Here is a 26,866-nt window from a genome sequence, read left to right as displayed (position 1 = left end):
GAAAAAAAGAGAAAAGAGAAAAAAAGAGAAAAGAGAAAAAAAGAGAAAAGAGAAAAAAAGAGAAAAGAGAAAAAAAGAGAAAAGAGAAAAAAAGAGAAAGAGGAAAAAAGAGAAAAGAGGAAAAAAGAGAAAAGAGAAAAAAGAGAAAAGAGAAAAAAAGAGAAAAGAGAAAAAAAGAGAAAAGAGAAAAAAAGAGAAAAGAGAAAAAAAGAGAAAAGAGAAAAAAAGAGAAAAGAGAAAAAAAGAGAAAAGAGAAAAAAGAGAAAAGAGAAAAAAAGAGAAAAGAGAAAAAAGAGAAAAGAGAAAAAAGAGAAAAGAGAAAAAAAGAGAAAAGAGAAAAAAAGAGAAAAGAGAAAAAAGAGAAAAGAGAAAAAAAGAGAAAAGAGAAAAAAAGAGAAAAGAGAAAAAAAGAGAAAAGAGAAAAAAAGAGAAAAGAGAAAAAAAAGGAAAAAAAAGAAAAAAGAAAGGGAAAAAAAAATATTAACAACCCCCTCCCCACACCTCCCCAAAAAAATCTATTCCCTGGTTTAGAAATAGTTGAAAATTGCTTTCTTTTTCTTTTTAAAAAACCCCAACCCATTGTAGTGCTTTTCCCTCAGTGTTGCTGTAAAAAAAAAAAAAAAAAAAAAAAAAACCCACACCAAACCAGAGGTTCTGGAGAGTAGTGCAATGATTCTGAAGGTGCAAAACTGCTTGTCCAGGTTGCACAGCCAAGCAGCTGGAGGCTAAATCCCAACCCCCAAAGGGTTTGGATTTCCACACAGCATTTCTTGAGTCATGAAGAGGTTTCCTTTCAGGAAAACAACCTCCCTGCTCCCCTCTACCCCCACCAAAAAAAAAAAACAAAAAAACAAAACTCTCTCTTAACTGCATACTGGGATTTAAGGCAAATGTTGTCTTTAAAAAGGTCACTTGAGCTTTCTTCAGGAAAGAAATCACTTCAGCAAGTTCCCAGCAAGGCTCTCACAGCCTTCAGTGCTGCACCACTAATCATTGCACTGCTCCTCCCCACCTCCAGCAGCCAGCTCTCAGCTAGGACACTCCTGTGGATGGAGACTTTGCTTATGCCAGCACAGATTTTTTTGTCAGTAAATATCATCAGACCTACACAAAACAAAAGGCTCTTAGCTACCCAAAAGAAAGCCACTTGCAAGTTTTCAGATGGCCAGAACCCAACTCTCCTGGCTGCAGGATGGCAAAGGGCATCCTGACAAGGATTTGTTTGCTGCAAGCCCAGATTCAGGGCAAACGTAGGTTGCCAAATGTTCTTGAAAGTGGAGTTAAAAACCTCATCCAGCTCCTGAAGACACAACTACAGAGTAACTCTGCACTGCCAGCTCCCTGCTGCACTGCTCAAACCTCCCTGATGCCTGAGGACATTCCCAACTAAAGCCTAGCTCTGAACTGTCACCTTCTTCCCAGAATGCTCAAGCCTGGAGTCCAACTTCTCTGATGTTTGAGGTCAATCCCAGCTAAAGTCTAACTCTGAACTGTCAGCTTCCTGCTGGAGTGCTCAAGTCTAGCATCAAGCTTCTGATGTCTGAAGGTATTCCCAACTAAAGACACTCAACTGTCAGCTCCCTGCTAGAGCACTCAAACTTCAAGCCTAGAGTCGAACTCCCCTGATGTCTGAGGTCATTCCCAACTAAAGACACTCAACTGTCAGCTCCCTGCTAGAGCACTCAAACTTCAAGCCTAGAGTCGAACTCCCCTGATGTCTGAGGTCATTCCCAACTAAAGACACTCAACTGTCAGCTCCCTGCTAGAGCATTCAAGCCCAGAGTCAAACTAAAGTCTAACTGAACTGCCAGCTTCCTGCCAGAGTGCTCAAGCCTGGAATCAAACTCCCCTGCTGTCTGAGGTCATTCAAATCCAAGTTTCCCACCTGAGTCCATCCTCAGCCTTTGCTGTGATTTCAAATCCAAGAGGAATTGGCTTTAAAAGCACTGCCAAATGTTTTGCAGGTGGCTCTTTTGGATGCTAAGTTTCCCTTTCCCAAGTCACCAGGACAGATGAGCAGGTACAGTTCAACCTGTCACAGGGTGGGGGGGATGACAACTGGGGATAAATCTGGGGGTGGAAGGGAGAGGGGAAAAATAAAAAGGCAATAAATTCCAAAATACATAAATATTCCTTGTACCATAGAGCAAAACAATATCCTAACCCAATTCAGAGCCAAATGTTTGCAAAGCAAAGGGGCAGGGGGAGAGGGCAAGGTGAAGAATCCAGAGTCACCCCCAGTGCAATAGGAACAACAACAGCAACTGCAGGGATGATGTTGAAAACTCAGTGTGAAAGGGAGGCAAAGAAATCCCCCCCAGGAAACCTGGGATTTGCAAACTGTACCTGGTCTGTCCACCAGAACTTTGAATAACTGCAAGTACATGCAAATAAACCACCCCCCCAAAAAAAAAACCCAAAACAAAAAAACCCAAAAACAAACAAAACAAAAACAACCCCAAACCAACCCCAAAATGTTGCTATTTTAGATGAAAACAGAGCAGTCTGTTAGAAGCATGGTTATGGAATATGCAAGAGGTCAACTCTCTCCTTTTTCTCTCTCTTTCTCTCTCTCTTTTTTGCAGGGACTGCTTTTACTTGGTGAGTCTCTTGGCTACATCACTGTAAGCTATTTCAATTTCTTTGTCTCCAGGACAGGTGTTGGTGAACTCATCCCTGCTGTAAGCATTTGTCAGGTATCTCCAGACCCCTGTCATCTCCTTGGGGATCTCAAAGTTGCGATACTTTTTAGCCACCACCTACGACAAACCAACACAAAAATGAAAGCAGGTTAGGAGTTCCCAAGCCTTCAGCTTCAACTCTTTTCTGAATCCCCTGGCAGAGATTCACAGAATGAGTTGGGTTGGAAGGGACCTGAAAGCTCATCCAGTTCCAATCTGCCAGCCACGGGCAGGGACACCTCGCACCAGCCCAGGTTGCTCAGGGCCTCATCCAGCCTGGGCTTGAACCCCACCAGGGAGGGGACAGCCACAGCCTCCCTGGGTAACCTGTGCCAGAGTCTCCCCAGCCTCACTGGCAAGAATTTCTTCCTAATTTCCAGTCTAACTCTGCCCTCCTCAAGCTTCAGACCATTGCCTCTCATCTTGTCACTCCCAGCCCTTGTCAAAAGTCCCTCCCCAGCTCTCCTGGAGCCCCTTCAGGTATTGGAAGGCTGCTCTGAGGTCTCCCTGGAGCCTTCTCTTCTCCAGACTGAACAGCCCCAACTCTCTCAGCCTGTCCCCATAGGGCTCCAGTCCTCTGATCATCTTTGTGACCTCCTCCAGCAGTTCCATGTCTCTTCCAGTCCCCAGAACTGGAAGGGGTACTGCAGGTGGGGTGTCTCTCAAATTATCTTTCCAACACAGAGTCCCTTCCCAAGCCAGAAGAGGCAGCCCTCTGGATGTGCCTGGAGCTGGCAGCAGGCTGCCTCACTTCCTTTCTCTTCCTGTCCTCACCACACTAACTGCTCCTGCACCCAGGCAGAAACTTAATCTGTGGCTCCATCTGCAGTACAAACCTGACAAAGATCACTGCAACCAGGGCTACAGAGGCACATCTGTGCTGTGCTCAGCACTGGGCAGCCCACACCTTCAGCACTGGGGTCAGCTTTGGGCCCCTCTCTCCAAGAAGGACTTTGAGAGGCTGGAAGGGTCCAGAGAAGGACAACAAAGCTGGGGAGACACAGAGCTGGTGAGGAGCAGCTGAGGGAGCTGGGGATGTTCAGCCTGGAGAAGAGGAGGCTCAGGGGAGACCTCATTGCTGTCTACAACTACCTGAAGGGAGGTTGTAGCCAGGAGGGGGTTGGTCTCTTCTCCCAGGCAAGCAGCACCAGAACAAGAGGACACAGTCTCAAGCTGCACCAGGGGAGGTTTAGGCTGGAGGTGAGGAGAAAGTTCTTCACAGAGAGAGTGGTTGGCCATTGGAATGTGCTGCCCAGGGAGGTGGTGGAGTCACCATCCCTGGAGGTGTTCAAGAGGGGATTGGACGTGGCACTTGGTGCCATGGTTTAGATAGGCATGAGGTGTAGGGTGACAGGTTGGACTCGATGATCCTTGAGGTCTCTTCCAACCTTACTGACTCGGTGTCCCTGCCCAGGGCAGGGGGGTTGGAGCTGGATGAGCCTTGAGGACCCTTCCAACCCTATGGTTGTGTGACTCCAGAACGTCCCAGACACGCTGTCCATCCCCACCACCCAGGTGTTCACCTTGACAATGTGCAGCTTGGGCAGCAGGTTGCAGTCTGCCAAGGTCATCTCGTTGCCATCCAGGAACTTGCGGCTGGAGCTGGAGATGTCCTCCAGGCTGTTCTCGTCGATCTCGTCAGGCAGGGGGCAGTTCAGGTACTCGTCCAGCTTCTGCAGGGTCTTCAACAGGCCACGTTCCAGGGCTGCAGGAGGAGGAACAGTCTTAAGAGAGCCCTTCCCTGGAGGGAAAGGATGCCAGCCAGAGGGACCTGGACAGGCTGCAGAGCTGGGTGCAAGCCAACCTCCGGAGGTTCAACAAGACCAAGGGCAAGGTCCTGCATCCGGGTCAGGGCAAGCACAGCTACAGGCTGGGCAGGGACTGGTTGGAGAGCAGCCCTGAGCAGAGGGACTTGGGGGTGCTGGGGGATGAGAAGCTCAACATGAGCTGTCAGTGAGCACTTGCAGCCCAGAGAGCCAAGCAGAGCCTGGGCTGCAGCAGGGCCAGGGAGGGGATTCTCCCCCTCTGCTCCACTCTGCTGAGACCACTCCTGGAGCTCTGTGTCCAGTTCTGGAGCCTCTGTTACAAGAGGGCTATGGACATGCTGGAAGGTGTCCAGAGAAGGGCCACGAGGATGAGCAGAGGGCTGGAGCTGCTCTGCTTTGAGGAGAGACAGAGAGTTGGGGTTGTGCAGTCTGGAGAGGAGAAGGCTCTGAGGTGACCTTCTTGTGGCCTTTCAGTATCTGAAGGGGGCTCCAAGAAAGCTGGGGAGGGACTTTTTAGGCCATCAGGTAGTGACAGGACTGGGGGGAATGGAATAAAGCTGGAAGTGGGGAGATTCAGGCTGGATGTGAGGAAGTTCTTCCCCATGAGAGTGGTGAGAGCCTGGAATGGGTTGTGCAGGGAGGTGGTTGAGGCTCCATCCCTGGAGGTGTTTGCAGCCAGGCTGGATGAGGCTCTGGACAGCCTGCTGTAGTGTGAGGTGTCCCTGGGCATGGCAGGGGGGTTGGAACTGGCTGAGCCTTGTGGTCCCTTCCAGCCCTGACTGATTCTATGAAACAGGAAGGCAAAAGCAGAGCAGACTAAGGGCAAAGCCAAGCAGCACCCAGCAGCCACAGCACCACCCACAGCACCACAAATCCTGCAGACTTCTGAAGCCTTGGGCAGGCTTTTGGAGCAACACCATGGCTGGAGCTGCCTTTATGGATCCCCAGTAGGCCTGAAATTGGACTAAAAATGCCTTTAAATATCATCCAGATGCAGGCTGCTTAAGAGCTGCTTTATGTCTGAGCTTGCACTCCTTTGGGACTGGCCACAAGGGTTTATTTTTGGGATTAAAAAGTGGCTTATGGCTGTTCCTTAAGACTGTTCCTTCAAGTGGCTTAAACTAATGAGAATTAAGCTGTGCTAAGGTTTCCAGTTGCTCAGCTGTAAGCTGGTTGATGTCCACATGTTCAGCTGACAGCCACCAGCAAGCACAAGCTGCTGAGGAAGCCTTTGGAGGACAGCAGCAGAGGGCAGCACACCCCACAGAATGCTGTGGTTGCTACTCAGCTGTTTACTAAGGGTTGTAAACATCCTGTAATGGTGGGGGAGCTGGCTGAGAGGAGCAGCTCAGCATCAGCCAGAAATCTGCACTCACAGCCCTGTCCTGGGCTGATCCCAGCAGCTGCTGGAGGGAGGGGATTCTGCCCCTCTGCTCTGCTGAGAGCCCACCTGCAGTGCTGGGGGCAGCTCTGGAGTCCTTAGCACAGGATGGAGGTAGACCTGATGGAGAGGGTCCAGATGGGGGCACAGAGATGATCAGAGGGTTGGAGCAGCTCTGCTAGGAGGACAGGCTGAGGGAGCTGGGGGTGTTCAGCCTGGAGAAGAGAAGGCTCCAGGGGGACCTTAGAGCAGCCTGCCAGTACCTGAAGGGGCTACAAGAAGGCTGCAGAGGGACTGATCCCAAAGGCCTGCAGGGACAGGACCAGGGGCTATGGTTTGAAACGAGAGCAGAGCAGATTTGGATTGGCTGTGAGGAACAAGTCCTGCACCAGGAGGCTGCTGGAACACTGCAACAGGTTGCCCAGGGAGGTGGTTGAGGCCCAGTCCCTGGAGATATTCAAGGTGAGGCTGGCCAAGGCTCTGAGCACCCTGCTCTGGTGCAGGATGTCCCTGCTGCCTGCAGGGGGGTTGGACTGGGTGACCTCTGGAGCTCCCTTCCAGCCCAAACAGAAGCTCTCTTTGGAGTGTTGAAATCTTTTGTCTCTGACCATGAACTTTAAACCAGGAGCTGAAGTCAGGAGACTCCCTCAGGTGTTCACCAACACACTAGGGTAAAGCTGCTCTGAAAACAAAACCACCCCCCAAAGGCAGTGCCCCCAGGTCACCTTCATTAGCTTCTGGTCTAGAATTCTTGATGAAAGCAGAGAATTTGGCAAATATATCCATCCCAGCTGTGTTGGACTCAGGATGCTTTGGTGAAAGTTTTAGGTACCTAAAAAGAAAAAAAAAAAGCAGACAGGAGCAGGTCTGGAGCACACTGAGCAGAATGGTGCTCAGCAGCCACTGCTTAGCCCTCCTGAAACCTGAGCATTGATCAATTCCTCCATTTTCCAGGTGAATGTGGAGGCTCTGCTGCTTGGCTCTACTACCACACTTCCATTTCAATCAAGGTTTTTAGATCAGACCCTTTGCAGTCCCTTCCCAGAGGAACACCAAAAGCATTTTGCTGTTTTCTGGATCTCTTTCAGTGTCTGGAACAGCTCAGGGGCACAGGAGGAAGCTCCCTGACTCCAGCACTGCAGCCAAGGAGCAGCCCAGAGCTCTGCAGACAACAACATCTTTAGGGATCAACCAGGTGACAAATTAAATCACTCTTGTGTCCATTCATGAGGGTGGAAAAGACCTCCAGGATCACAGAGTCCAATCATTAACCTGACCTCTGCTCCCTGCAGAGCTTTCTTTTCATTTAAATTAGTATCAGCATTTCCAAACCATCAAGGACTCCCAATCTTTGACCAAAGGGAGGACACAGAGCTGCTGGAGAGAGTCCAGAGGAGGCCACAAAGATCAGCCAAGGGCTGGAGCAGCTCTGCTGTGAGGCCAGGCTGAGGGAGCTGGGGGTGTGCACCCTGGAGAGAAGATTCCAAGGGGGACCTTAGAGCAGCCTGCCAGGACCTGAAGGGATCCTGCAGGAAGGCTGCAGAGGGATTTTCCTGAGGGTGTCTGAGACAGGCCAAGGGGGGATGGTTTGAAGCTCAGGCTGGAGATTAGGAATTATTTCCTCACTGAAAGGTTCTCACTGGAATGGTCTGCCCAGGGCAGTGGTGGAATCACCACCCCTGGAGGTGGACCTGGGGCTTAGGGACATGGCTAAGTGGTGACCCTTTAGTGCTGGGCTGAGGGCTGGACTGGATCATCTTGGAGATGTCTTCCAAGCAGCTCCATCCTGTGCCTCTGCCCAAGGCCTGGCTAGCAGCTCATCTTCTTTGCATGATTCTGGACACAGCAGAGTGGCTCTCCCCTGTCACCAACAATTCTGACAAGTGCAGGAGGGCTGAGAGGACAAAAATAAGCCCCAAAAGAAAACAGTTTTAACATCTAAGTGAGGAGAGGTGTGACAGGCAACAGCTCCAAGCTGTCTGCAGTGTCTCCACCTTCAGTTTCCTGCTGATCAGTCTTAATTAGTGGAGAACCCCCTGGGAGAGCAACCCGAGGTGACAAAGGATCCTTTGAGCACTTACTTGGGTGGAGCCAAAACATCTTCCAGGAACTCTTCAATCTTGTTGACATCTGTCCTGACTTCCCCATTGTAAGTGATGAAGGGTGGGTGAGTGCCTGGAGCCAGGTTTTGAAGGTCTGCTGGTTTCCTAGGGTGAAGCACAGCCCCCAGGTGAGCATGGGACAGCCCAGACCCCCAGCTGGGGCTGCCCAGCACAACAGCACTGCCTGAGGCTTCCACTGCAGTCTGTAAAGCCTTCCCCTCCTTCCTCCTTCAAATGAGAGCTTACCCTGGGGTTTGAACCGTGATTGTGGCAGCACAGAACCATGGAGTGGTTCAGGAAAGGACCTGAAAGATCCTCCAGTTCCAGGGACACCTTACACCAGAGCAGGCTGCTTCAGGCCTCATCCAACCTGGCTTGGATCACTTCCAGGCTTGGAACCCCCACAGCTCCTCTGGGCAGCCTGTTCCAGAGCCTCACCAGCCTCATGGGGAAGAATTTCTCCCTGAAGTCTCATCCCAATCCAGCTTCTTCCAGCCTGAAGCCATCACCCCGGTCCTGTCACTCCCAGCCTTTGCCAGAAGTCCCTCCCCAGCTCTCCTGCAGCCTCCTTCAAATCCTGGAAGGCTGCTCTGAGGTCTGCCTGGAGCCTTCTCCAGCCTTAACAACCCCAACTCTCTCAGCCTGTCTTCACAGGAGAGGGGCTCCAGCCCTCCCATAACTGCTGTGGCTTCCTCTAGACCTACTCCCCAAGTCCCCTGCCCTCCTCCTGGGGGCTCCAGAGCTGGCCCCAGCCCTGCAGGTGGGGCTCAGAGCAGAGGGCCAGAATCCCCTCCCCTGGCCTGCTGCCCATGCTGCTTTCCATGCCCCTTGGACAAACTTCCTAACAACCCAGCAGCTTCCTCCTCCCCCTGGCAATGCTTTCCCTGAGGCTGCTCTGCTGTTTACTAGCAGAGGGGCCTCTGTCTGCAGGCACCACTGCCTCTCTTTCCAGGATCTGCAGCAGTTTATATATAGCCTAAGCTGTGATCACAGCTAATCCTGCCCCTCTGCACAGAGCTGCTCTGCAAAGCAGCAACCCTGATCCACAGCAGGCTGTGTTTATGTGCACACACAAACCACTTCCAGACAAGCTGACAGATACCTAAACATCACCTCTAAAAATGATGCTGAAAGCTTCCTCCAGTGGGGGGGGGGGGCGGGAGGGGGGGAAAGCCTGCAAATAAAGCAGCAGGCTTGGGCAAAGGGAGGAGAGTCGGGGAAGGGACTTCTTGAAGTGACAGGATGAGAGCAGAGGGATTGAAGCTTGAGGAGGGCAGACTGAGAGTGGAGATGAGGAAGAACTTCTTGCCAGTGAGGGTGGGGAGGCACTGGCACAGGTTGCCCAGGGAGGTTGTGGCTGTCCCCTCCCTGGAGGTGTTCCAGGCCAGGCTGGATGAGGCCTTGAGCAAGCTGGGCTGGTGGGAGGTGTCCCTGCCCATGGCAGGGGGCTGGAACCAGGTGGTCTTTAAGGTCCCTTCCAACCCAACCCATTCTGGGATTCTATGAATGGACACAAGAGCTGAAATCCTGAGGCACTCCTAAACCTTCAAGTGAGTTCTGGTGGCAGCTCTCAGAGCCCAGCCCAGCTCCTTTCACACTGATCCTCACCAAGCTGTGCCAGGCTATGTTACAAGCAGTTGGCTTCTCCCTCCTCAGTGACAAAGAACACTGCAGGCATTTGTGTGGCAGCTGCACATCTCCTGCCCCCTCACCCCAGGGTGCTGCACTTACTCCTTCATGTAAAGCTCTCACATCTGCCCCCCCAGCAGGCTGAGATGTGGAGCCTTGAAACTCTATGAAACCCAAAGCTGCAGCTGATCTTTGCCCTGGAGACCATGCTGGGTGGTTAGTGCCAGGCTGGTGCAGCTGTGCCAGTGCAGGCAGGAGGACAATGACAGTGCTGGCTGGCAGCACTCAAACCTGCCCTCTGACCCCTTCCTCAGGGCCTGCCTGCAGCCCAGGATGACTGCTGAGAAGGCTGCAGTCTGTCTGACTTCTCCAAGCACCCCTCCACACTTCAGGGGACACTCTGCAATTCCCTCAGACCAGCCCTGTGTGCTCACAGGCACAAGGCAGAGCCCAGGAGGTCTCACTTGGTGTGAGGCTGCTGGAGGCCTGCAGCAGGCTGCCTAGAGAGGCTGTGGAGTCTCCTTCTCTGCAGAGACCCCAACCCTGGTGGCCACTGTGACCCTGGGCAAGCTGCTGTGGCTGCCCTGCTGGAGCAGGGGGGTTGGACTGGGTGAGCACCAGAGGTCCAACCCCCACCCAGCTGGGATCCTGGGCTCCTGAGGCATGGCTGTGCAATCCCACTGCTGCCAAGCTGCTCAGAGCACAGGCTGCAGGCTGCCCAGCAGCTCTTGCTAGCCCTGTGCTGGATGAGGCACAGCAAACACCACCTGAGCCAGCTGAGAGGCTGCCAAGCCAAAGCTGCCCCTTTGGCACTGTTTGAACAAAGCCAGGCTGGGCTGCAACCCTTGAACTGGGTTTGGGCTTTGCACAAGGTGGGCACAGCTCTGAGCCAGCTGCAGGCACCCAGCAGCTGGATTCACTGGGGCCTGGGAGAGCTGTAGAGCTCTCCAGAAAGCCTCCTGAGTGTGCTGGAGGAGTGAGCACAAGCATGGTCACCCAGGGGGGAGACTGAGGCTCTGCTATCTAAGCAGAGCTGACCCTGCAGAAATGTTGCTTTCCATCTCTTCCAGAATGAAGAGCCCCTGCCAGGATGCCAGGTCCTGCTGAACCTTTCAAGCAGGACAAACAGCAACAGCCTGGAGTGCCAAAGCGCACTCAGGGCAGGTGCAAGGACTTGCTCATTTATGGGAAGCAGGAGGAGGAAGATGATTCTCATGCTTAAAAATATCATAGAATCATTCAGGTTGGGAAAGACCTTCAAGATCATCCAGTCCAACCCCCCTCTACAAAGTCCACCACTAAGCCACAGAATAAAATGGTAAAGGTTGGAAGGGACCTCCAGAGATCATTGAGGCCAACCCCCCTGCCAGGGCAGGGCACACAGGAGCACAGCCAGGGGGGACTGGAATGTCTCCAGAGAAGGAGACTCCACAACCTCTCTGGGCAGCCTGCTCCAGGCCTCCAGCAGCCTCACACCAAAGAAGTTCCTCCTCCTGTTGAGGTGGAACCTCCTGGGCTCCAGATTGTACCTGTTGGTCCTTGTCCTGTCACTGGGTACCACCCAGCAGAGCCTGGCACCTCCATCCTGACACCCACCCCTCACAGACTTCTCTTCCTCAGCCCTCTCCTCCAGACTGAACAGCCCCAGGGCTCTCAGTCTTTCTTCACAGAGCTGTTCCAGTCCCTTCATCATCCTCATAGCCTCCACTGGACTCTTTCCAGCAGATCTCTGCCTCTCTTAAATGGGGGAGCCCAAAACTGGACACAGAATTCCAGGTGTGGTCTCAGCAGGGCAGGGCAGAGGGGGAGGAGAACCTCCCAACACAGCTTTTCCAGACATGCAGGGATGGTGACTCAACCACCCTGACCCCCCCTGCTTTCAGCCAGCTGAGAGAAGTCTTCTCAAGACAGGAATTTAACCCTTTCCAGTTTGGGAGTTCCCAAGAGCTTCTCACTCCCAGTTGCCACCACCCTCTTACTTTTAAGGATTCCAAGCCTGTCCTTGGTTAATGCTTCAAGTAGCTTTAACACTTCATTTAAATACAGCTTTGGAACCCCACAACAATTACAGGAAGTCCTGGTGGCTCCCTTCCAGCTTTGCATGTTGGCTTAGATAAAATTCCTCCAGAGGAATGTTCTTCTCCAAACAAACACAGGGGCAAGACCACCAAGATCTGCAGCAACACTATCAAAGGGAAGAAGATTGGATCCCACCAGCAGCCCAGGCTCATCAACACACCAGAAACAAAAAGCAGCCTGCCAAACAATCTGAGTTGCACCCCAAGGAGCCCAAGAGCATTTTCTTCAACCCTCTTGCCACACCAAGTCAGACCCAACCTGGGGCTTTCACCAAAAAGCAAGCAGAGAATCAGATCTCCGAAGCCCAAAGTGTTTCTTACCTCTTCAGGTCGACTGTTGTGACACTGAACACCACTCCCTTCAGCCAAAGGATCATGAAGAGCCTCTGAGAGAAGGGACAGTTCCCTATGCTCTCACCATCGCTGCCAGCCTGCAGGAGAGAACCCAGCATGGGTGAGAAGGTAGGGCTGGGGCAGCCAGCCAGGCCCACAGCCACTGGAGGGTCTTTAAATGAAGACAGACTCAGTATCAAATCCCAGAGGGCATCGCCTGTGCCCCCCCTCACTAATCCTGCCTCCAGCTCTGCTCTCCCCAGCACCAGGAGGACACAGAGCTGCTGGGGAGAGTCCAGAGGAGGCCACAAAGATGAGCCAGGGGCTGGAGCAGCTCTGCTGTGAGGCCAGGCTGAGGCAGCTGGGGGTGTGCAGCCTGCAGAGGAGAAGGCTCCAGGGGGACCTTAGAGCAGCCTGGCAGGACCTGAAGGGATCCTGCAGGAAGGGACTGTTCATGAGGGTGTCTGGAGATAGGACAGGGGGAAAGGTTTGGAGCTGGGGGAGAGCTGAGGAAGAGGAGGCAGGATCCCCTCTCCCCAGCTCTGGCCACACTGCAGCCCAGGCTGCCATTGGCCTTCTGTGCTGCCAGTGCCCATTGCTGGCTCCTGCCCAGCTTCTCACCCACCAGCACCCCCAGGTCCTGCAGGGCTGCTCTCAACCTCAGCATCCCCCAGCCTGGGTTGGTGTCCAGGACTGCCCCAAGCTGAGGGACAACCCTTCCAACCCAAACCATTCCATGATGTGTGCCAAGATCATCTGCCAGCTCTGGCTGATTCCACTCCTGGACCACTTCTCAGAGGACTGAATTCCATGACAAGATCCAAGGTTTCAGGTCTGGAACTGCAGCCCATTAAAGCCTCAGCTTTCCCAGCTCAGCCCACATCAGTGGCAGGGCACTCATGAGATGCATGCCATCACTGGCTGCCCTGGGCTGCCTCACTCTGGCTGTGTGTTGGAGCTTTGTTGTGGTAGGACAAAGACTTATTGATAGATTGCCTATAAGAAAGTGGCTTTGGGATGTGGCTTTCTTGGCAGTGAAGTCTTGATGCACTCACAGTTAGGTCTTGCCTTACAGCACCTGCAGAACAATGAGGAGCCCTAGGCCCTGGCTTGCAGCTGTCTTGCTGGAGCACTACAGCAGTGAACTGGAAGATCCCAGAATCCCAGCATGGTGGAGGGTTGGAAAGGACCTCTGGAGATCATCCAGCCCAACCCCCCTGAGGAGCAAAAAAGAAGCTGAAAAGCATTTCAACTGCAATGGCAACTTGTACCCAACCTGTCCTCCTCTCCCAGCACAAGTGTCACCTTCCAGCTGAGCAAACAACCAGCAGCACCTGCCTAAGGCAGGAAGGATCTCTGCAGCACCTGGAAGGCTCCAAGCCCACTCACACCCCCCCAGTGCCCTCAACAAAACCTAAAGCACTTCAGAAGCTGCAGCTGAACTGAGCCCACAAAGTTGTGTGCCTGCCTTCAAACATTTGTCCCAATTCTGCTCCGGGAAGTCTCCAGTTCTTCTGAGCACACACTGGGAAAGGAATGCACTCAGAATGCCAACAAACTTCAGGCTTCAGAGCTCTGGAGCCAAGGAATTCTGCTATGGAACTGCTTGCCCAGGAGGCCTATTTGCTGTCTTCACAGAATGGCTCAGGTTGGAAGGGACCTCAGAGCTCCTCTGCTCCAACCTCCTCACCAGGGACACCTCTCAGCTACACTCAGCTGCTCAAGGCCTCATCCAGCCTGGCCCTGAGCACCCCCAGGCAGGAGGCATCCACAGCCTCCCTGGGCAGCCTGTGCCAGACTCTCACCACCCTCCTACTGCAGAACTTCTTCCTCAGCTCCAGTCCAACCCTGCTCTGCCTCAGCTTCAAACCATTCCCCCTTGGCCTGTCACTCCAAGCAGCATCTGCCTGCCTGAACAACTAGCCAGGGAGAGCTGCTAGCAGCACAGCCAGGTGAGAGAGGAATGAAGACAGGGCTGGAAACCACCTGCTGCAACTCACCCTGGCAACAGGATGTCAGCAGCCCACAGCCAGGCAGGCTGAGGTGTCCTGCATGAAGTGGGATGTGGATCCCAGCTGAAGAGGCTGGAGCACCTCAGAGCAGACAAAGAAAATGAGAAATCCACACACTGAGAGGATAAAAGGTCAAAAGTATTGCCCCAGGGTGGTACTGCCAGGCTCAGAGGTGGCATTGGTGCTGCCCTCACAATCCACAGACTGCTGAGGCTGCTCAGCATCCAACACGCTCCTCAAGCTCAGGTCTGAGTGCCCCTTACAGCTGGCATCTGCCAGGTTTATGGACCAGCTCTGGCTCCTTTAAAAAGTTTTCTTCACAGATAAGAAACTTCTGCACATTTCAGGATTCAGGTCAGCCTCTTCCCAAGAAACAGGAGCCCAGGCAAGTCCCAAGAGAGCTTCAGGCTCCTGTGCCTTGTGGCCAACAGGGCCAATGGTCTCCTGGGGTGCATCAGGCTCCAGCAGGGCTAGGGAGGTTCTCCTTCCCCTCTGCTCTGCCCTGCTGAGACCACACCTGGAATTCTGTGTCCAGTTTTGGGCTCCCCAGTCCAATGGTAATCTGCTGGAGAGAGTCCAGTGGAGGCTATGAGGATGAAGGGACTGGAACAGCTCTGCTGTGATTAAAGACTGAGAGCCCTGGGGCTGTTCAGTCTGGAGAGGAGAAGGCTGAGAGGGATCTGATCAATGTCTGAGGGGTGGGTGTCAGGATGGAGGTGCCAGGCTCTGCTGGGTGGTGCCCAGTGACAGGACAAGGACCAGCAGGGACAATCTGGAGCTCAGGAGGTTCCACCTTAACATGAGGAGAAACCTCTTTGGTGTGAGGGTGCAGAGCCCTGGAGCAGGCTGCCCAGAGAGGTTGTGGAGTCTCCTTCTCTGGAGAGATTCCAAACCCTCCTGGATGTGTCCCTGCCCTGGGTGACCCTGCTTTGGACTCCATCTCTGGAGATCCCTTCCAACCCCTACCCTCTGTGACTCCATCTGCAGTGCCAGGACACAGCTGCAGGGTACCCCAGGTGACACCCCAGCCCAGCTGTCACCCAGCTGCTTTCCAGCCTGCCCTGCTCACTCCCTGCTGCCCTCAGTCACCAAGTCACCAAAGCTGCAGCCTGAGAACACAACAAGCTTGTAAAGCCATTAAGGAGATTTCTCCACACCAGCCAAGGCCTCTGCCAAGCAAGCCACCTCCTGCCAGTCTTTCACAACATGAACAAGACTCTAAAGGCAACATCCAACATCACTCTCAGCACCTCAAAGGTCAGCACTCAGCACCCCACAGAGCTATGACTTCAGATTCACCTTTGGCCCTCAGGTTGTGTGCTGTCAGCAGAGGAGCCTCCAGCAACCCAGGCAAGAAGGACACCACTGCTCTGTCCTGGCTTTTGTGCCCCAACATCATCCTTCACTAAGCTCCCCCAGTATCTTTCCAACACTTTTGAACTCAGAAGGTGACTTTTCTTCATTCCCAGGGAAGTGAGGGCACCGTGCTGCCTCAGGATGGATTTGTGCCCAAATCCACCTTTTCCAACATGAGCTGCTCCTCCCTGCACTGCCTGGAGATGTGGCTGTCCCAGGAGGGGAAGGAATGTTTGCCAGCTCATTCAAGCAGCCTCTTAAGTCCTTACTTTGCTGATAAACCACCCCTGGGGCAGCCACATGACTCTGGCAGCCACTGACCATTTTAGGGTTTTGCTATTTTGGACTCTCTGATGCTCTCCCTAAGTGAATAATCAGCAGCCCATGGACATGTCACAGAATCACAGAACACCAGGGGTTGGAAGGGACCTGGAAAAATCATCCAGTCCAACCCCCCTGCCAGAGCAGGGTCACATCCAGGTGGGATCTGAAAGTCTCCAGAGGAGACTCCACAATCTCTCTGGGCAGCCTGCTCCAGGCTCTGTCACCCTCACAGGGACAAAGTTTTCCCTTCTGTTCCTGTGGCACCTCCTCTGCTCCAGCTCACCCCCAGTGCCCCTTGTGCTGTCCTTGGCCATCCCTGAGCAGAGCCTGGCTCCAGCTCTGCACATCTTGATCCCCAGCAATGAGGGCAGCCCTCAGGCTCCTCTGCTCCAAGCCCCAGCTCCCTCAGCCTGGCCTCACAGGAGAGGTTCCACTGCCTGCAGCAGCTCTGGGGCTCTGGGCTGGACTCTCTCAAGCAGTTCCCTGAGGTCCTTCTGGAGCTGAGGGGCCCAGAACTGGACATAAGATTTCAAATGTGGCCTCACAAGGACAGAGTAAAGGGAAAGGAAAACCTCTCTTGAGTTACTAACCAGAGTCTTCTAATCCACCCCAGGATGCCCTTGGCCTTCTTGACCACCAGGGCACATTGCTGGCCCATGGGCAACCTTCTGGCCACCAGGACACCCCCCAGATCCTTCTCCTCTGTGCTGCTCTCCATTTCCCTGCACCTCTGGTTCACTGCTTCCCAAGTCTCACTGTAAAGCTTTTGGAAAAGCCCCTGGGATCTTCACCATGGATCAAAATAACTTTTTACAATCCAGCAAAAAATTAAGATTTTTAGTGCTTTGGGGAACAGAAATGAGCCCAGGCTCATCCTTTGGGACAAAAGGCTGAAAATGTACAATCAAAACCTCCAGTAAATACCTGTCAGTTTCTTCAGGGAAGAAATCAGCTTCAGGATGTGAAATCCAAACCTTGGGATTACTGTGGAAAAGCCACACACATCACCACCTGCCAGCCTGGCAGAGGGAAATGAAACTGCACCAAGAGCACAAGCCTGGCACCACTTCTCCTCTGGCCCTCTCCCTCCAGCAGCAAAACCTTTAACAAAGTGACCCAGGTCTAACAAACCTTGGTAGGCAAACAGGGACAGACTTTGCTGGGTGACAGCCTGACACATTCCAGCAGTGCTCCAGTAGGAAACTGGGACCTGGGCTGCAGCCTGAGCAGTGTGGGCAGCAGGGCAGGAGAGGAGATTCTGCCCCTGGGCTCTGCTCTGACCTCACCTCCAAGCCTGCCTCCAGTTCTGCTCTCCCCTGCATGAGGAGGACACAGAGCAGCTGGAAGGAGTCCAGAGGAGGCCACAAAGATGAGCCAGGGGCTGGAGCAGCTCTGCTGTGAGCAGAGGCTGAGGGAGCTGAGGGTGTGCAGCCTGGAGAAGACTCTGGGAGGACCTTAGAGCTGCCTGCCAGGACCTGAAGGGATCCTGCAGGAAGGCTGCAGAGGGACTTTTCCTGAGGGCGTCTAGGACAAGGAGGAATGGTTTGGAGCTGAGGCAGAGCAGGGTTGGACTGGAGCTGAAGGAGAAGTTCTTCAGCAGGAGGCTGGTGAGACTCTGGCACAGGCTGCCCAGGGAGGCTGTGGATGCCTCCTGCCTGGGGGTGTTCAGGGCCAGGCTGGGTGAGGCCTTCCCCAGCTTGTCCAGGTCCTTCTGGATGAGATCTCATCCCTCCAGCACACCAAGAGCACCACTCAGCACAAGCAGCTTCATTACTGCTCAGCACCTCCCCAGCTGTGCTCAGCACCTCCCCAGCTGTGCTCAGCACCCCCTGGGAGGTGGCATCCAAGCTCTTCAGCTGCAGAGCAGAACTTCCTCCTCAGGGACAGGAGTTTGCCTTCACCTCCTCCAGCTCCAGCACAGCCATGCTCACCAGGGCAGCTCAGACATCCCTTGAAAAAGACTACAGAAACTTACTTCCACTTGCTTTGATTTGATTTTTAGACAAAACCACCTAAAAAAAATAAAAACCCAACCCTGTTTCCTTCATTCCAGACAAGCAGCTCTCCACAGCTCAGCTCCTCACACCCTAGCCACGCTTGAGGAGAGCCAAAAAACCCTCTGAAGCTGCTCCAGTAGCACTGAGTGATCTCATTAGCTCTGAAAACACTCAGATATGACTTCACTCCTGGATTACATGCCTATATTTAGTTTATACCTAATATGGACATTCAGTGGACACAACCAAGTCATTTCCTCTCCTCCTGCAAAGTTCCTTGCCCTTTGTCTGCCCAACAATACAAGGAATAAGTCTGAACTCTCAGAGAGCTCACACACAAAGGCATTCAGAATGAACAGCACTTTGGCTTCTGGGTTTCACTGCAGCAAAAACAAACACAGCGTGCAGAGCCTTAAAAAAACCAAAAAAATCCCAACAGAAAAATCAGATTGGGCCATAAAGGAAACTTGGACCTGGATTTAGAAAGCCCACAACGTTAAAACAGTTCCTCAAGAACTACCTCTGCTCTTTGTTGAGGGGAAGAAACCAAACCAAACCATTCTAAATAAAGGGTTTAAAGCTGTTGAAGTCAAAGCTCAGTTTAAACTCCTGTCCAGCAATAGCTGCAGCACTGAGTCCAGGTCTGGTGTCCAAAACCTAAGAGGGACATGGAACTGCTCGAGCAGGTCCAGAGGAGGCCACAGAGATGATCAGAACATCCCCTATGGGGACAGGCTGGGAGGGTTGGGGCTGTTCAGCATGGAGAAGGCTCCAGGGAGACCTCAGAGCAGCCTTCCAGTACCTGAAGAGGCTCCAGGAGAGCTGGGGAGGGACTCTGGACAAGGGCTGGGAGTGACAGGGTGAAGGACAATGGACTGAAGCTTGAGGAGGGCAGATTGAGACTGGAGATTAGGAAGAAATTCTTGCCAGTGAGGCTGGGGAGACTCTGGCACAGGTTGTCCAGGGAGGCTGTGGCTGTCCCCTCCCTGGCGGGGTTCAGGGCCAGGCTGGATGAGGCCCTGAGCAGCCTGGGCTGGTGGGAGGTGTCCCTGCCCGTGGCAGGGGGTTGGAACTGGCTGAGCTTTGAGGTCCTTTCCAACCCAACTCATTCTGTGAATCTCTGGAACATATTCTGATATGAATGATACAGCAGCAAAAAATAAATAAAGAAAATAAAAAGAAGAGATTTGCTGAGGCCAGAAAGCTGCTTCCTGTGGGGTACTTCCAAAGAGCTTGGAAGACACAAAGCAGTCTGGATGGATCCCAAGTCCTGATAGTTGATAACAACTATGGATGGATCTTATTCCTCACCCTGCAATCAACTTCCACCATGATTAAAGTTCTTCTTAGACAAACTAAGTGTCTGCACAGACCCCAACATCTTCCTCTCTCCCAGTTAAGGTTCTGGGGAACTCTGCTCAGCTGATGATCAGCTGCAGGGCCCAAGAGAATTCATCCAGCAAACCCAAAGCCAGCTCCACTGCCTGCCAAGTTATCCAGTCCTCAGAGTAGTTCTTGTGGAGTCCTAAGTGGTATGCCCAGCCCAGCCAGTCCTTGGGATGATGGAGGAAGTGTTCTGAAGTGTGAGACCTCCTGTCAGTCACCTCCCAGTGAAGGTCTCACTGAAAGGAGAGCCTCAACACCTTCACACTGGGGAGAAAACAACAGCAGCCCAGAGCTCCTTCCTCTCCTTTTTAACTGAAGTACACTTTTTAAAGCTCAAACTTGCAACCTCAGGGTACAAAAGTCCTTTTTTTTTTTTTTTTTCCCTAAAGTACACAGATTACTCTTTAGCTACACATTCAATGAGTTCCCCAACCAAATCCTTCCAGCCACAGATTTTGGAGGCAACACAACCCCTAAGAAGCCACAAATCCAGCTGCAGAGCCAACTGCTCACCCAGATGGGCAGACAGACAGGGACACTCCTCAAATAAAGAGGTCTCCTCTCTTCCCTCACTGCTGCCTCCCACAAGATTAGGTCAGGATCACCAGGCAAAGGCTTGACAGTGACACTGAGTCACTGCAGGCTGCCAGGGGAATGATTACTAACTTCTTAGGATGCTAATAGTGGCCCAGTGCTGCCCACTCAGGGATTAGCAGCCCCTCCTACCCACTTCCTAACCCTGAAACTGCCTTCACACAACTCTTGCTCCTGTCTACACCTCAATTCTCAGCAAACAACCTCCTTCATGCCCAGTCAAGGCAGCTCCCTTCAAGAGGGCTCTCATTCTCTTCAGGTATTTCCACAGGGACTTTGGTGGTTTGTTGCCAGTGCTCTTCCCTGCTGCAGTGAGCTCCTGGGCACACAGCACAGACACACAGCAAAGCATCAGGAACAAGGTTGGGACTGCTCTGATCTTTGATGTGCATTCACCCTGCACATGGAATGGCTCAGGTTGGGAGGGACCTCAGAGCTCATCTGCTCCAACCTCCCCACCATGCCCAGGGACACCTCTCAGCTACACTCAGCTGCTCAAGGCCTTGAAAACCCCCAGGCAGGAGGCATCCACAGCCTCCCTGGGCAGCCTGTGCCAGAGTCTCACCACCCTCCTGCTGAAGAACTTCTTCCTCAGCTCCAGTCTAACCCTGCTCTGCCTCAGCTTCAAACCCTTCCCCCTTGGCCTGTCTCTAGACATCCTCAGGAAAAGTCTCTCTGCAGCCTTCCTGCAGGATCCCTTCAGGTACTGGAAGGCAGCTCTGAGGTCCCTTCCAGAGTCTCCTCTAGGCTGCACATCCCCAGCTCCCTCAAGCTGTCCTCATGGCAGAGGTGCTGCAGCCCTTGGCTCATCTTTGTGGCCTCCTCTGGATAGGTTCCAGGCACTGAAGTTTGTCCCACAATAGCTGCTCTGATACAAAATCTTCTCATTCCCCTTCAAGCCTTCCATGGCCAGCCTGAGCCATTCTCCACCTGGCACAGCTGAGGGCAGGTTTGATGTCATGGTGCCTGTGCCCAGGGAATGCTCCCATGGCACCCAGCACTGGAGTGCAGCAGATGAGTCCCAGCACCACTGCAGATGTCTGCCCAGCCCCAGGCAGCAGGTTCACAGGCTGGGGTGGGGGGGGGGGGGGGGAAACAGGAGAGAGGGAAAATCAGGAGCTGGGGGGGGGGGTGTGGAAATTCAGGAGCTGTGCCAGTTCTCAGACCACTTTGTGGGGAAAGGAGGCTGAAGTGGCCAAGTGTCAGGCATTTTCCAGCTGCAGACAAGTCCTCTTAACAATCTGTGCTGTTTAGGTGTTAATCAGTGGGGAGGGGAGGAAAGAGATGCCAGGGAAAAAAAAAAACATGACTGCTGAAGTGTAGTCAGAAGCAATCTCTGACTCAAAAGTTAACTCATCTGTGTAATCCCTTGGAAAATGATTGCCAGGAGTGGTTCAAGCTCACTTCCCAATGTTCTGCAAAAAAAATGAGCATTTACATCTGAGCTCAGCTCTGTGTTTTCAAACAATACTGTCCCAAGTGCATTGGTCTCTGTATCAGCAACCAAATTCACATCAAACAGACCAAGGAGCTTTCCAGCTAGGAGAACTCTCCCTGGCAGAATTTAAAGGATTAGAGTTTGCTGGGCAAAAAAAAAAAAAAAATGGTTCTGATTTCTGACAGCAAAGCAGAGAATATTCCAAGATGCTTACACCTCAGTTTTGAAGCTCTGAAGAAAGAGCCTTGGGGGTGTTGGTTGCTGAAAAGCTCCCCAGGAGCCAGCAGTGCCCTCCTGCAGCCCAGCAGGCAGCTGTGTGCTGGGCTGCAGCCAGAGGAGTGTGAGCAGCAGAGGGGATTCTGCCCCTGAACTCTGCTCTACTGAGACCTCACCTCCAATCCTGCCTCCAGTTCTGCTGGCCCCAGCATGAGGAGGACACAGAGCTGCTGGAGAGAGGCCAGAGGAGGCCACAAAGATGAGCCAAGGGCTGGAGCAGCTCTGCTGTGAGGACAGCCTGAGGGAGCCTGGAGAAGAGAAAACTCTGGGGGGGATCTTAGAGCTGCCTGCCCATAGCTGAAGGGATCCTGCAGGAAGGCTGCAGAGGGACTTTTCCTGAGGGTGTCTGGAGAAAAGCAGAGCTGAATGTGTGCATTTCAGACAAACCCCCCTCCAGCCACCCAGCCCTGAGCAAGTCCCAAGGCTGCTGCTGGAGATGCAGATCCATCCACACCTCCCTTTCCTGCCACAGGCTCCAACATCTCACCAAACCAAACGGACCTCGATGCCGGAAGACAAACAGCTGAGCTGCCAAAGCCCTCTGTTTATTCAAGATTTACAATCATGCAGGCAAAAGCTGCTGCTGCAAGCATTGGGGGGCATTTTCCCATGGGGCAGTGATGAACTGTGAAATCACAGCCCTTTTTCTACAGGTAAACAGCCACTAACCCCCCACCTGATGTTCCCAAGCAGGTGCCCCCTTTCGCAATGACAGCTGCTGTGGAAGCTGCCAGCAGTCCCAGGGCTAATTCATTTGCAAGTATTCACATGCTCCACAGCTGGAGAAGAGAGCAGCTTCCTTCATGCTCACCTACATCTACTACAACCCCTCTCCTGACAGCAGATAAAAGACTGAATTTCTTGTTTGTTGAGTTGGTTGGGTTTTCTTCCCCCCCCTCCCCTCCTCAACAAGGAACTTGGTGATGGTTGTGTCTTCACCTTGCTATTGCAGGAATGCAAGCACCAGCAGCTGCCCTCTACAACACCAGAGGTTGAGCTCTGAGCAGCTTCCTTCTCCTTTGTTCAGTCTTTTTGTCAGCTGTGTCTTGCAGCTTCCACGGAGGAGTGGCTCTGTTGGACCAGGTCAAACCATGATGCTTTACTGACAAGAAAAACCCACACACCACTGACTTAAAGTAGGACCTCAAAGGGGCCTGCAAGAAAGCAGGGAGGGACTTTTGACAAGGTCATGGAGGCATAGGATGAGAGGGAAGGGATTGAAGCTTGAGGAGGGCAGGTTTAGACTGGAGATTAGGAAGAAATTCTTCCCAGTGAGGGTGATGAGACACTGGAACAGGTCACCCAGGGAGTTGTGGCTGTCCCCTCCCTGGAGGTATTGAAGGCTTTGAGCAGCCTGGGCTGGTGGAGGTGTCCCTGCCCATGGCAGAGGGTTGGAACTGGAGGATCTTTAAGGTCTCTTCCAACCCAACCCACTCCATGATCCCTGACCTCAATGGCAGCTGCTACAAGTGGCCTACACAAGCTCCTGTGTGCATGTTCAGTACAACAGAGGCTTCACTGCTCTGAAATGCCACCAGGGCACAAAAATATTCCCTTTAGACAATGGGAGTGGGTCTCCCTCGTTAACAAAACATGAAGGAACTAAACAAAATCAGAGACATCACTAATTTATCCTAATAAGCTCCACTAGTTCCTCCTAATCAGCTCTCAAAGGAAAGACTTGGAAAAGTATTTACACTTGGTTTAGAAGTGGCCAGAGGCAGCCCAGCACTTGAACAAAAAAACCTGAAGCCACTCAGTATACAACACCAAAAAAAAAAAACCCAAACCCAGGTTATTCACCTCAACTCCAGCACTGTAACACCATCTTCTTCCTCAAGTATCCCTAACCCTGCTGAGACTCTGCAGACCCAGGTTCCAGCAGACAGATACAGAACCTCCCTGGCTACACCACAGCAATCTGCTGCTGCCAAACAGCCCTAAATAATTATCCCTAACTGACAGCTCCCCACCTGTGAGCTCCTCCCCAGGCTGTGCCCATCCTATTCTGTTCCTGATCACTATTTAATAAGATTGAAACCCAACGTTATTTTTTTTTGGGGGGGGGGGTTTTCTCCTGCTTCACAGGTTTGTTTCTCAAGCTTTGTTTCTCCATAGCTTTGTTTCATCTCAGTCTGGCTGCTACAATCCTTTGTACCCAGGTCATACAGTCACCACCCTCCAGCCCCAGGCATTTGGCAGAGAGGTCTTTTTGGTCAAGAAGTCTTTCTGCTACCTCTGCTTGGAGAGTTTGACTGACTAAAAGTGCACAGGTAGAACCAAATCCCCCCCCAAAAAAAGGTCTCAAAAGTGATTAGCTACATAAAGAAATCCTCCAGCATTCACTCAGCAGCTTCAGGCTCTCTTGTCTGCACCCACAGCCAGCCTCTGCTTTTGTTTTCCCCTCAGCTTCTCATTTACAGGGGAAAAAAAAAATAAAAGAAACTAAAAATCAAAAACCTACTGCTCCTCTAGATAGATTTGTTTGGTTTATTCCATAATCATAAGTATTCTGCTTGGGTTGTTTGGTTTTTTGGAGGTTTTTCTTGTTTTTTTTTTTTTCTTTTTCATGAAGGAATCATTTTTAATGAGACAGGTAGCAAACAAAGGTTTTTTTTTTTTTTATTAGCTTTAGAAAATCCACTGTGCTGATAACACTGAACAGCCTCAATAAAGTGAGGGCCAGGAGGCAACGCCCAGATCAAACAACTATTTTGGGCTGCCTGCTGGGAGGGGGTTGTGTGTGTGAGGGGTGAGGGTTCTCTCTCTGCAGGATTTTACAAGGAAATAAAACCTTTACCTGAAGATCAGGAAAGCAGGCAAGAAGAACAGCTTTTTTTTTTTTAACCTAAATTCTATCCCCAAGGCTTGCAGCAGTGATTCATAACACTGGGGAAAAAGCTTTCCTTGAGGGAGATACTCACTGATTATCCCTTCTTAAATCCACCCCAATAAAGAAGTTTCAGTCGAGAGTGACTTAAATGTTCCCTGCTTTCACATTTTGACTGGTCCCAGTATTGATTTGATCAGAATCAATCCATCTCTCCTCATAGCTCATTTGACATCTTCTCCCTCACCCATGAAATATCCTCCAACAGCCCCAAAGCTTATTCCCCCTGCCCTTAAAATCCTTCTGCCATCAATTCCTGCCTCTAATTTGTTTAAAACTAAGAGCAATTGGCCAATGAACTTTAGGGCAGATGAAGATAAAGCTGGCATGTTATGTTACTGCTATAAATAATTCAAAGTAATCTGGAACTTAATTGCTGCACTAATAAATTCTAACCTCTCTGCACTGAGAAGCTAAATATTCTGAGGAAACCAGCTCTGGTTCCCAAAGCTTCCCAAGTCTCTCTACTGCCTCTCAAAGTGACTAAAGCCTGAAACTGGAAAAATTTAACATTTTTAGAGTGTCATTTAAGAAATAAAATCTCTACTTCATAACTACTTTTTCCCCAAAGCTCTACCAAGTCTGCTGGAAACGTTCATGTTTGTGGCTTTGACTCTAAGCAAGACCTTCAGATAAAGGCTTTTTCCACTATTTTTTTTCCACTTCAAGAGAAAGAAACTTCATCTGGATCTTGAAGGTCTTTTCCAACCTTCCAACGCTGAAGAATTAATAACCTAAACGTATGAAGAACTTAAAACCCTTTTCCACACCGATTTGTTTGGAAGTTTGAGCCCAGAAAAGAGAAGATTGAACACCACTGGAAAACTCAGCACTGCTGAAACGAAGCAAAAGCAAGATGCTGCATCACCAGGGCCCCGGAGGATGCAAAAATATTGCATCATACAAATGCAAAACATGTGGAGATACCATATGGTATTTGTGCCAGATAAGGGCAGCACCACACATGCTCGATCTTCCAGATTGGAAGAAAACAAAAAAAGCAGCGATGGTTTCTGACACACACACACAAAAAGCCTGAAGCGGGGGACTGAGTGAAAAGTAACTTGGATTTTAACTACTGTCCTGCGCACACAAAGCAGAGAGCTGAGCTGCCATGGGTGTGGGGGGATGCATTGTGGTGCTCGGAGCAAGTTTCTCCTCCCTGCCTCTGATGCCCACGGTCCTGCCACGCACCAGCTGCAGCATTCGCTCTCGGGAAAGAATCTTCCAGCAAAGGCAGAGGCAGGGCAGAGTTCTTCTGAAGTGACTTATTTGCTCCTCGCTCCGTCTGCACACCCCAGGGCTCAGCCCCGGTCCCCGCACGCCTTCCTTCCCTCCTCTCCGGGCCGCCCTCCCCTCCTCTCCCCGCACACTCTCCGCTCCCCTCCCCGCCGAAGGGCCCTTTTGTGCTCGGCCGCCCCGCATCGAGCGGCAGGGCGTCGCCGACAGCCGGGCCCGGAGCCGCCCTGAGGAGAGCGAGCCCCGCGCTCCCGCCTTGCCCCCGGGCCCGGGGGCGTCTGGGCTGGGGCATCCGGGAAGGGTCTTCTGGCCCCGTGCTGGGCCACGGCAGTAAGGAGGGTAGGGGGGTGCTGGAAGCGGCCGGCCCCGCTCCCTCCCTCCTTTCCTCCCTCCTCTGTCACCGCCCCGCGGCCCAGAGCGAGTCGCTAAGGGAAACTTGGGAGGCCCCCGGGAGGGAGCGAGCGGGAAAACGGTAGTTGGGGGAGGGGGCGACCAACGGTCGGGGCGCGGCGCGCTCGGCGCCGATACGGGACTGAACGGGACGGGTATCTTCCACCAGCAACACACTCACACGACCACCGCCTTACCTTAACGAAAAGCTCTATGACGGGCTCCTTGTCGCCCTCCTTCAGCCCGTTAACCGGCACGGACAGCGCCATGCTTCAGCCTCCGCTCGCCTCTCCCGCCGCTGCCAGCCGGGACGGCGTCGCCGCTCCGCTCGCCGCTCCCCGCCCTGAGCCGAGCGCGACTGCCGCGCGCCCCGCCCCGTCCGCTCAGGAGCCCGCGGGGCCGCCGGGGGGGCGGGGCCGGTGCCACAGTGGGCGGGGTCATAGCGGAGGGGGCGTGGCCAACGCTGAAGAGGGGGCCGCGGCCGCTATGGCGGACCCCAGGCTGAAGCGGCGTCTCAGGCCGGGTGGGTCCCGGCGGTGGCCCCGGAACGGCCGAAGAGTACCCTCTCGGGAAGCGGAGGGCAGCGCAGTGACATGGGGGACACCCCCCGAAGGGCGCTGCCCAGGGCTGGTGCGGTGCCCGATGACCTAACGTCTGGGAGCGGCCCTGCTTGGGCCTGGCATTGGTGGAGGCCTCAGCCCTGTGGGCCCTGAAAGGCCCAGGGAGGGCTCTTGTGCCTGTGGGGCTGGGTCTGTGTCTAGGTCTGTGTGTGGAGGGGTTTCAAAGCCCCAGAAACGTGGTGCTGAGGGAGATGGTTTAGCACCAGACTTGATAAGATAAGTTTGACTCAATGATCTTAAAAGGTCTCTTCCAACCCACATGGTTGTGCTCTGTCCCTGTCTGGCCCCCTCCTCATCGCTGGGGCTGCAGCCTGCCTCGTCTGAGGAGAAAAGCTTCAAAACTGAAAAACTTTCCCCTCCCAGGCTGCAAGACT

At 52.7% G+C, this 26,866-nt stretch overlaps 1 protein-coding gene across 1 annotated transcript; it reads right to left on the bottom strand.

Annotated features, from left to right (window-relative positions):
* Positions 1–2,594: 2,594 nt before the first annotated feature.
* On the bottom strand, positions 2,595–26,141 carry CLIC4 (chloride intracellular channel 4). Its single transcript, XM_054395299.1, has 6 exons — positions 26,070–26,141; positions 11,959–12,068; positions 7,910–8,035; positions 6,554–6,660; positions 4,205–4,386; positions 2,595–2,759 (listed from the first exon to the last, which is right to left on the bottom strand). Exons 1-6 carry the CDS (start codon positions 26,139–26,141, stop codon positions 2,595–2,597), a joined length of 762 nt encoding a protein of 253 aa, XP_054251274.1.
* Positions 26,142–26,866: the final 725 nt, after the last annotated feature.

Source organism: Indicator indicator, chromosome 33, assembly GCF_027791375.1.
Source record: "Indicator indicator isolate 239-I01 chromosome 33, UM_Iind_1.1, whole genome shotgun sequence".
NCBI classification, from domain to species: Eukaryota; Metazoa; Chordata; class Aves; order Piciformes; family Indicatoridae; genus Indicator; species Indicator indicator.
This window is presented reverse-complemented; position numbering and strand designations above follow the sequence as displayed.

What these genes read in the sequence shown, in the direction of transcription:
- CLIC4 (XM_054395299.1), bottom strand. Translation starts at nt 26,141, where the DNA reads ATGGCGCTGTCCGTGCCGGTTAACGGGCTGAAGGAGGGCGACAAGGAG. An exon ending in GATGTTTTGGCTCCACCCAA is followed by an intron (nt 6,661 to 7,909) that starts GTAAGTGCTCAA and finishes TTTTCTTTTTAG; the next exon opens with GTACCTAAAACTTTCACCAA. An exon ending in CCAAGCTGCACATTGTCAAG is followed by an intron (nt 2,760 to 4,204) that starts GTGAACACCTGG and finishes GGTTTGTCGTAG; the next exon opens with GTGGTGGCTAAAAAGTATCG.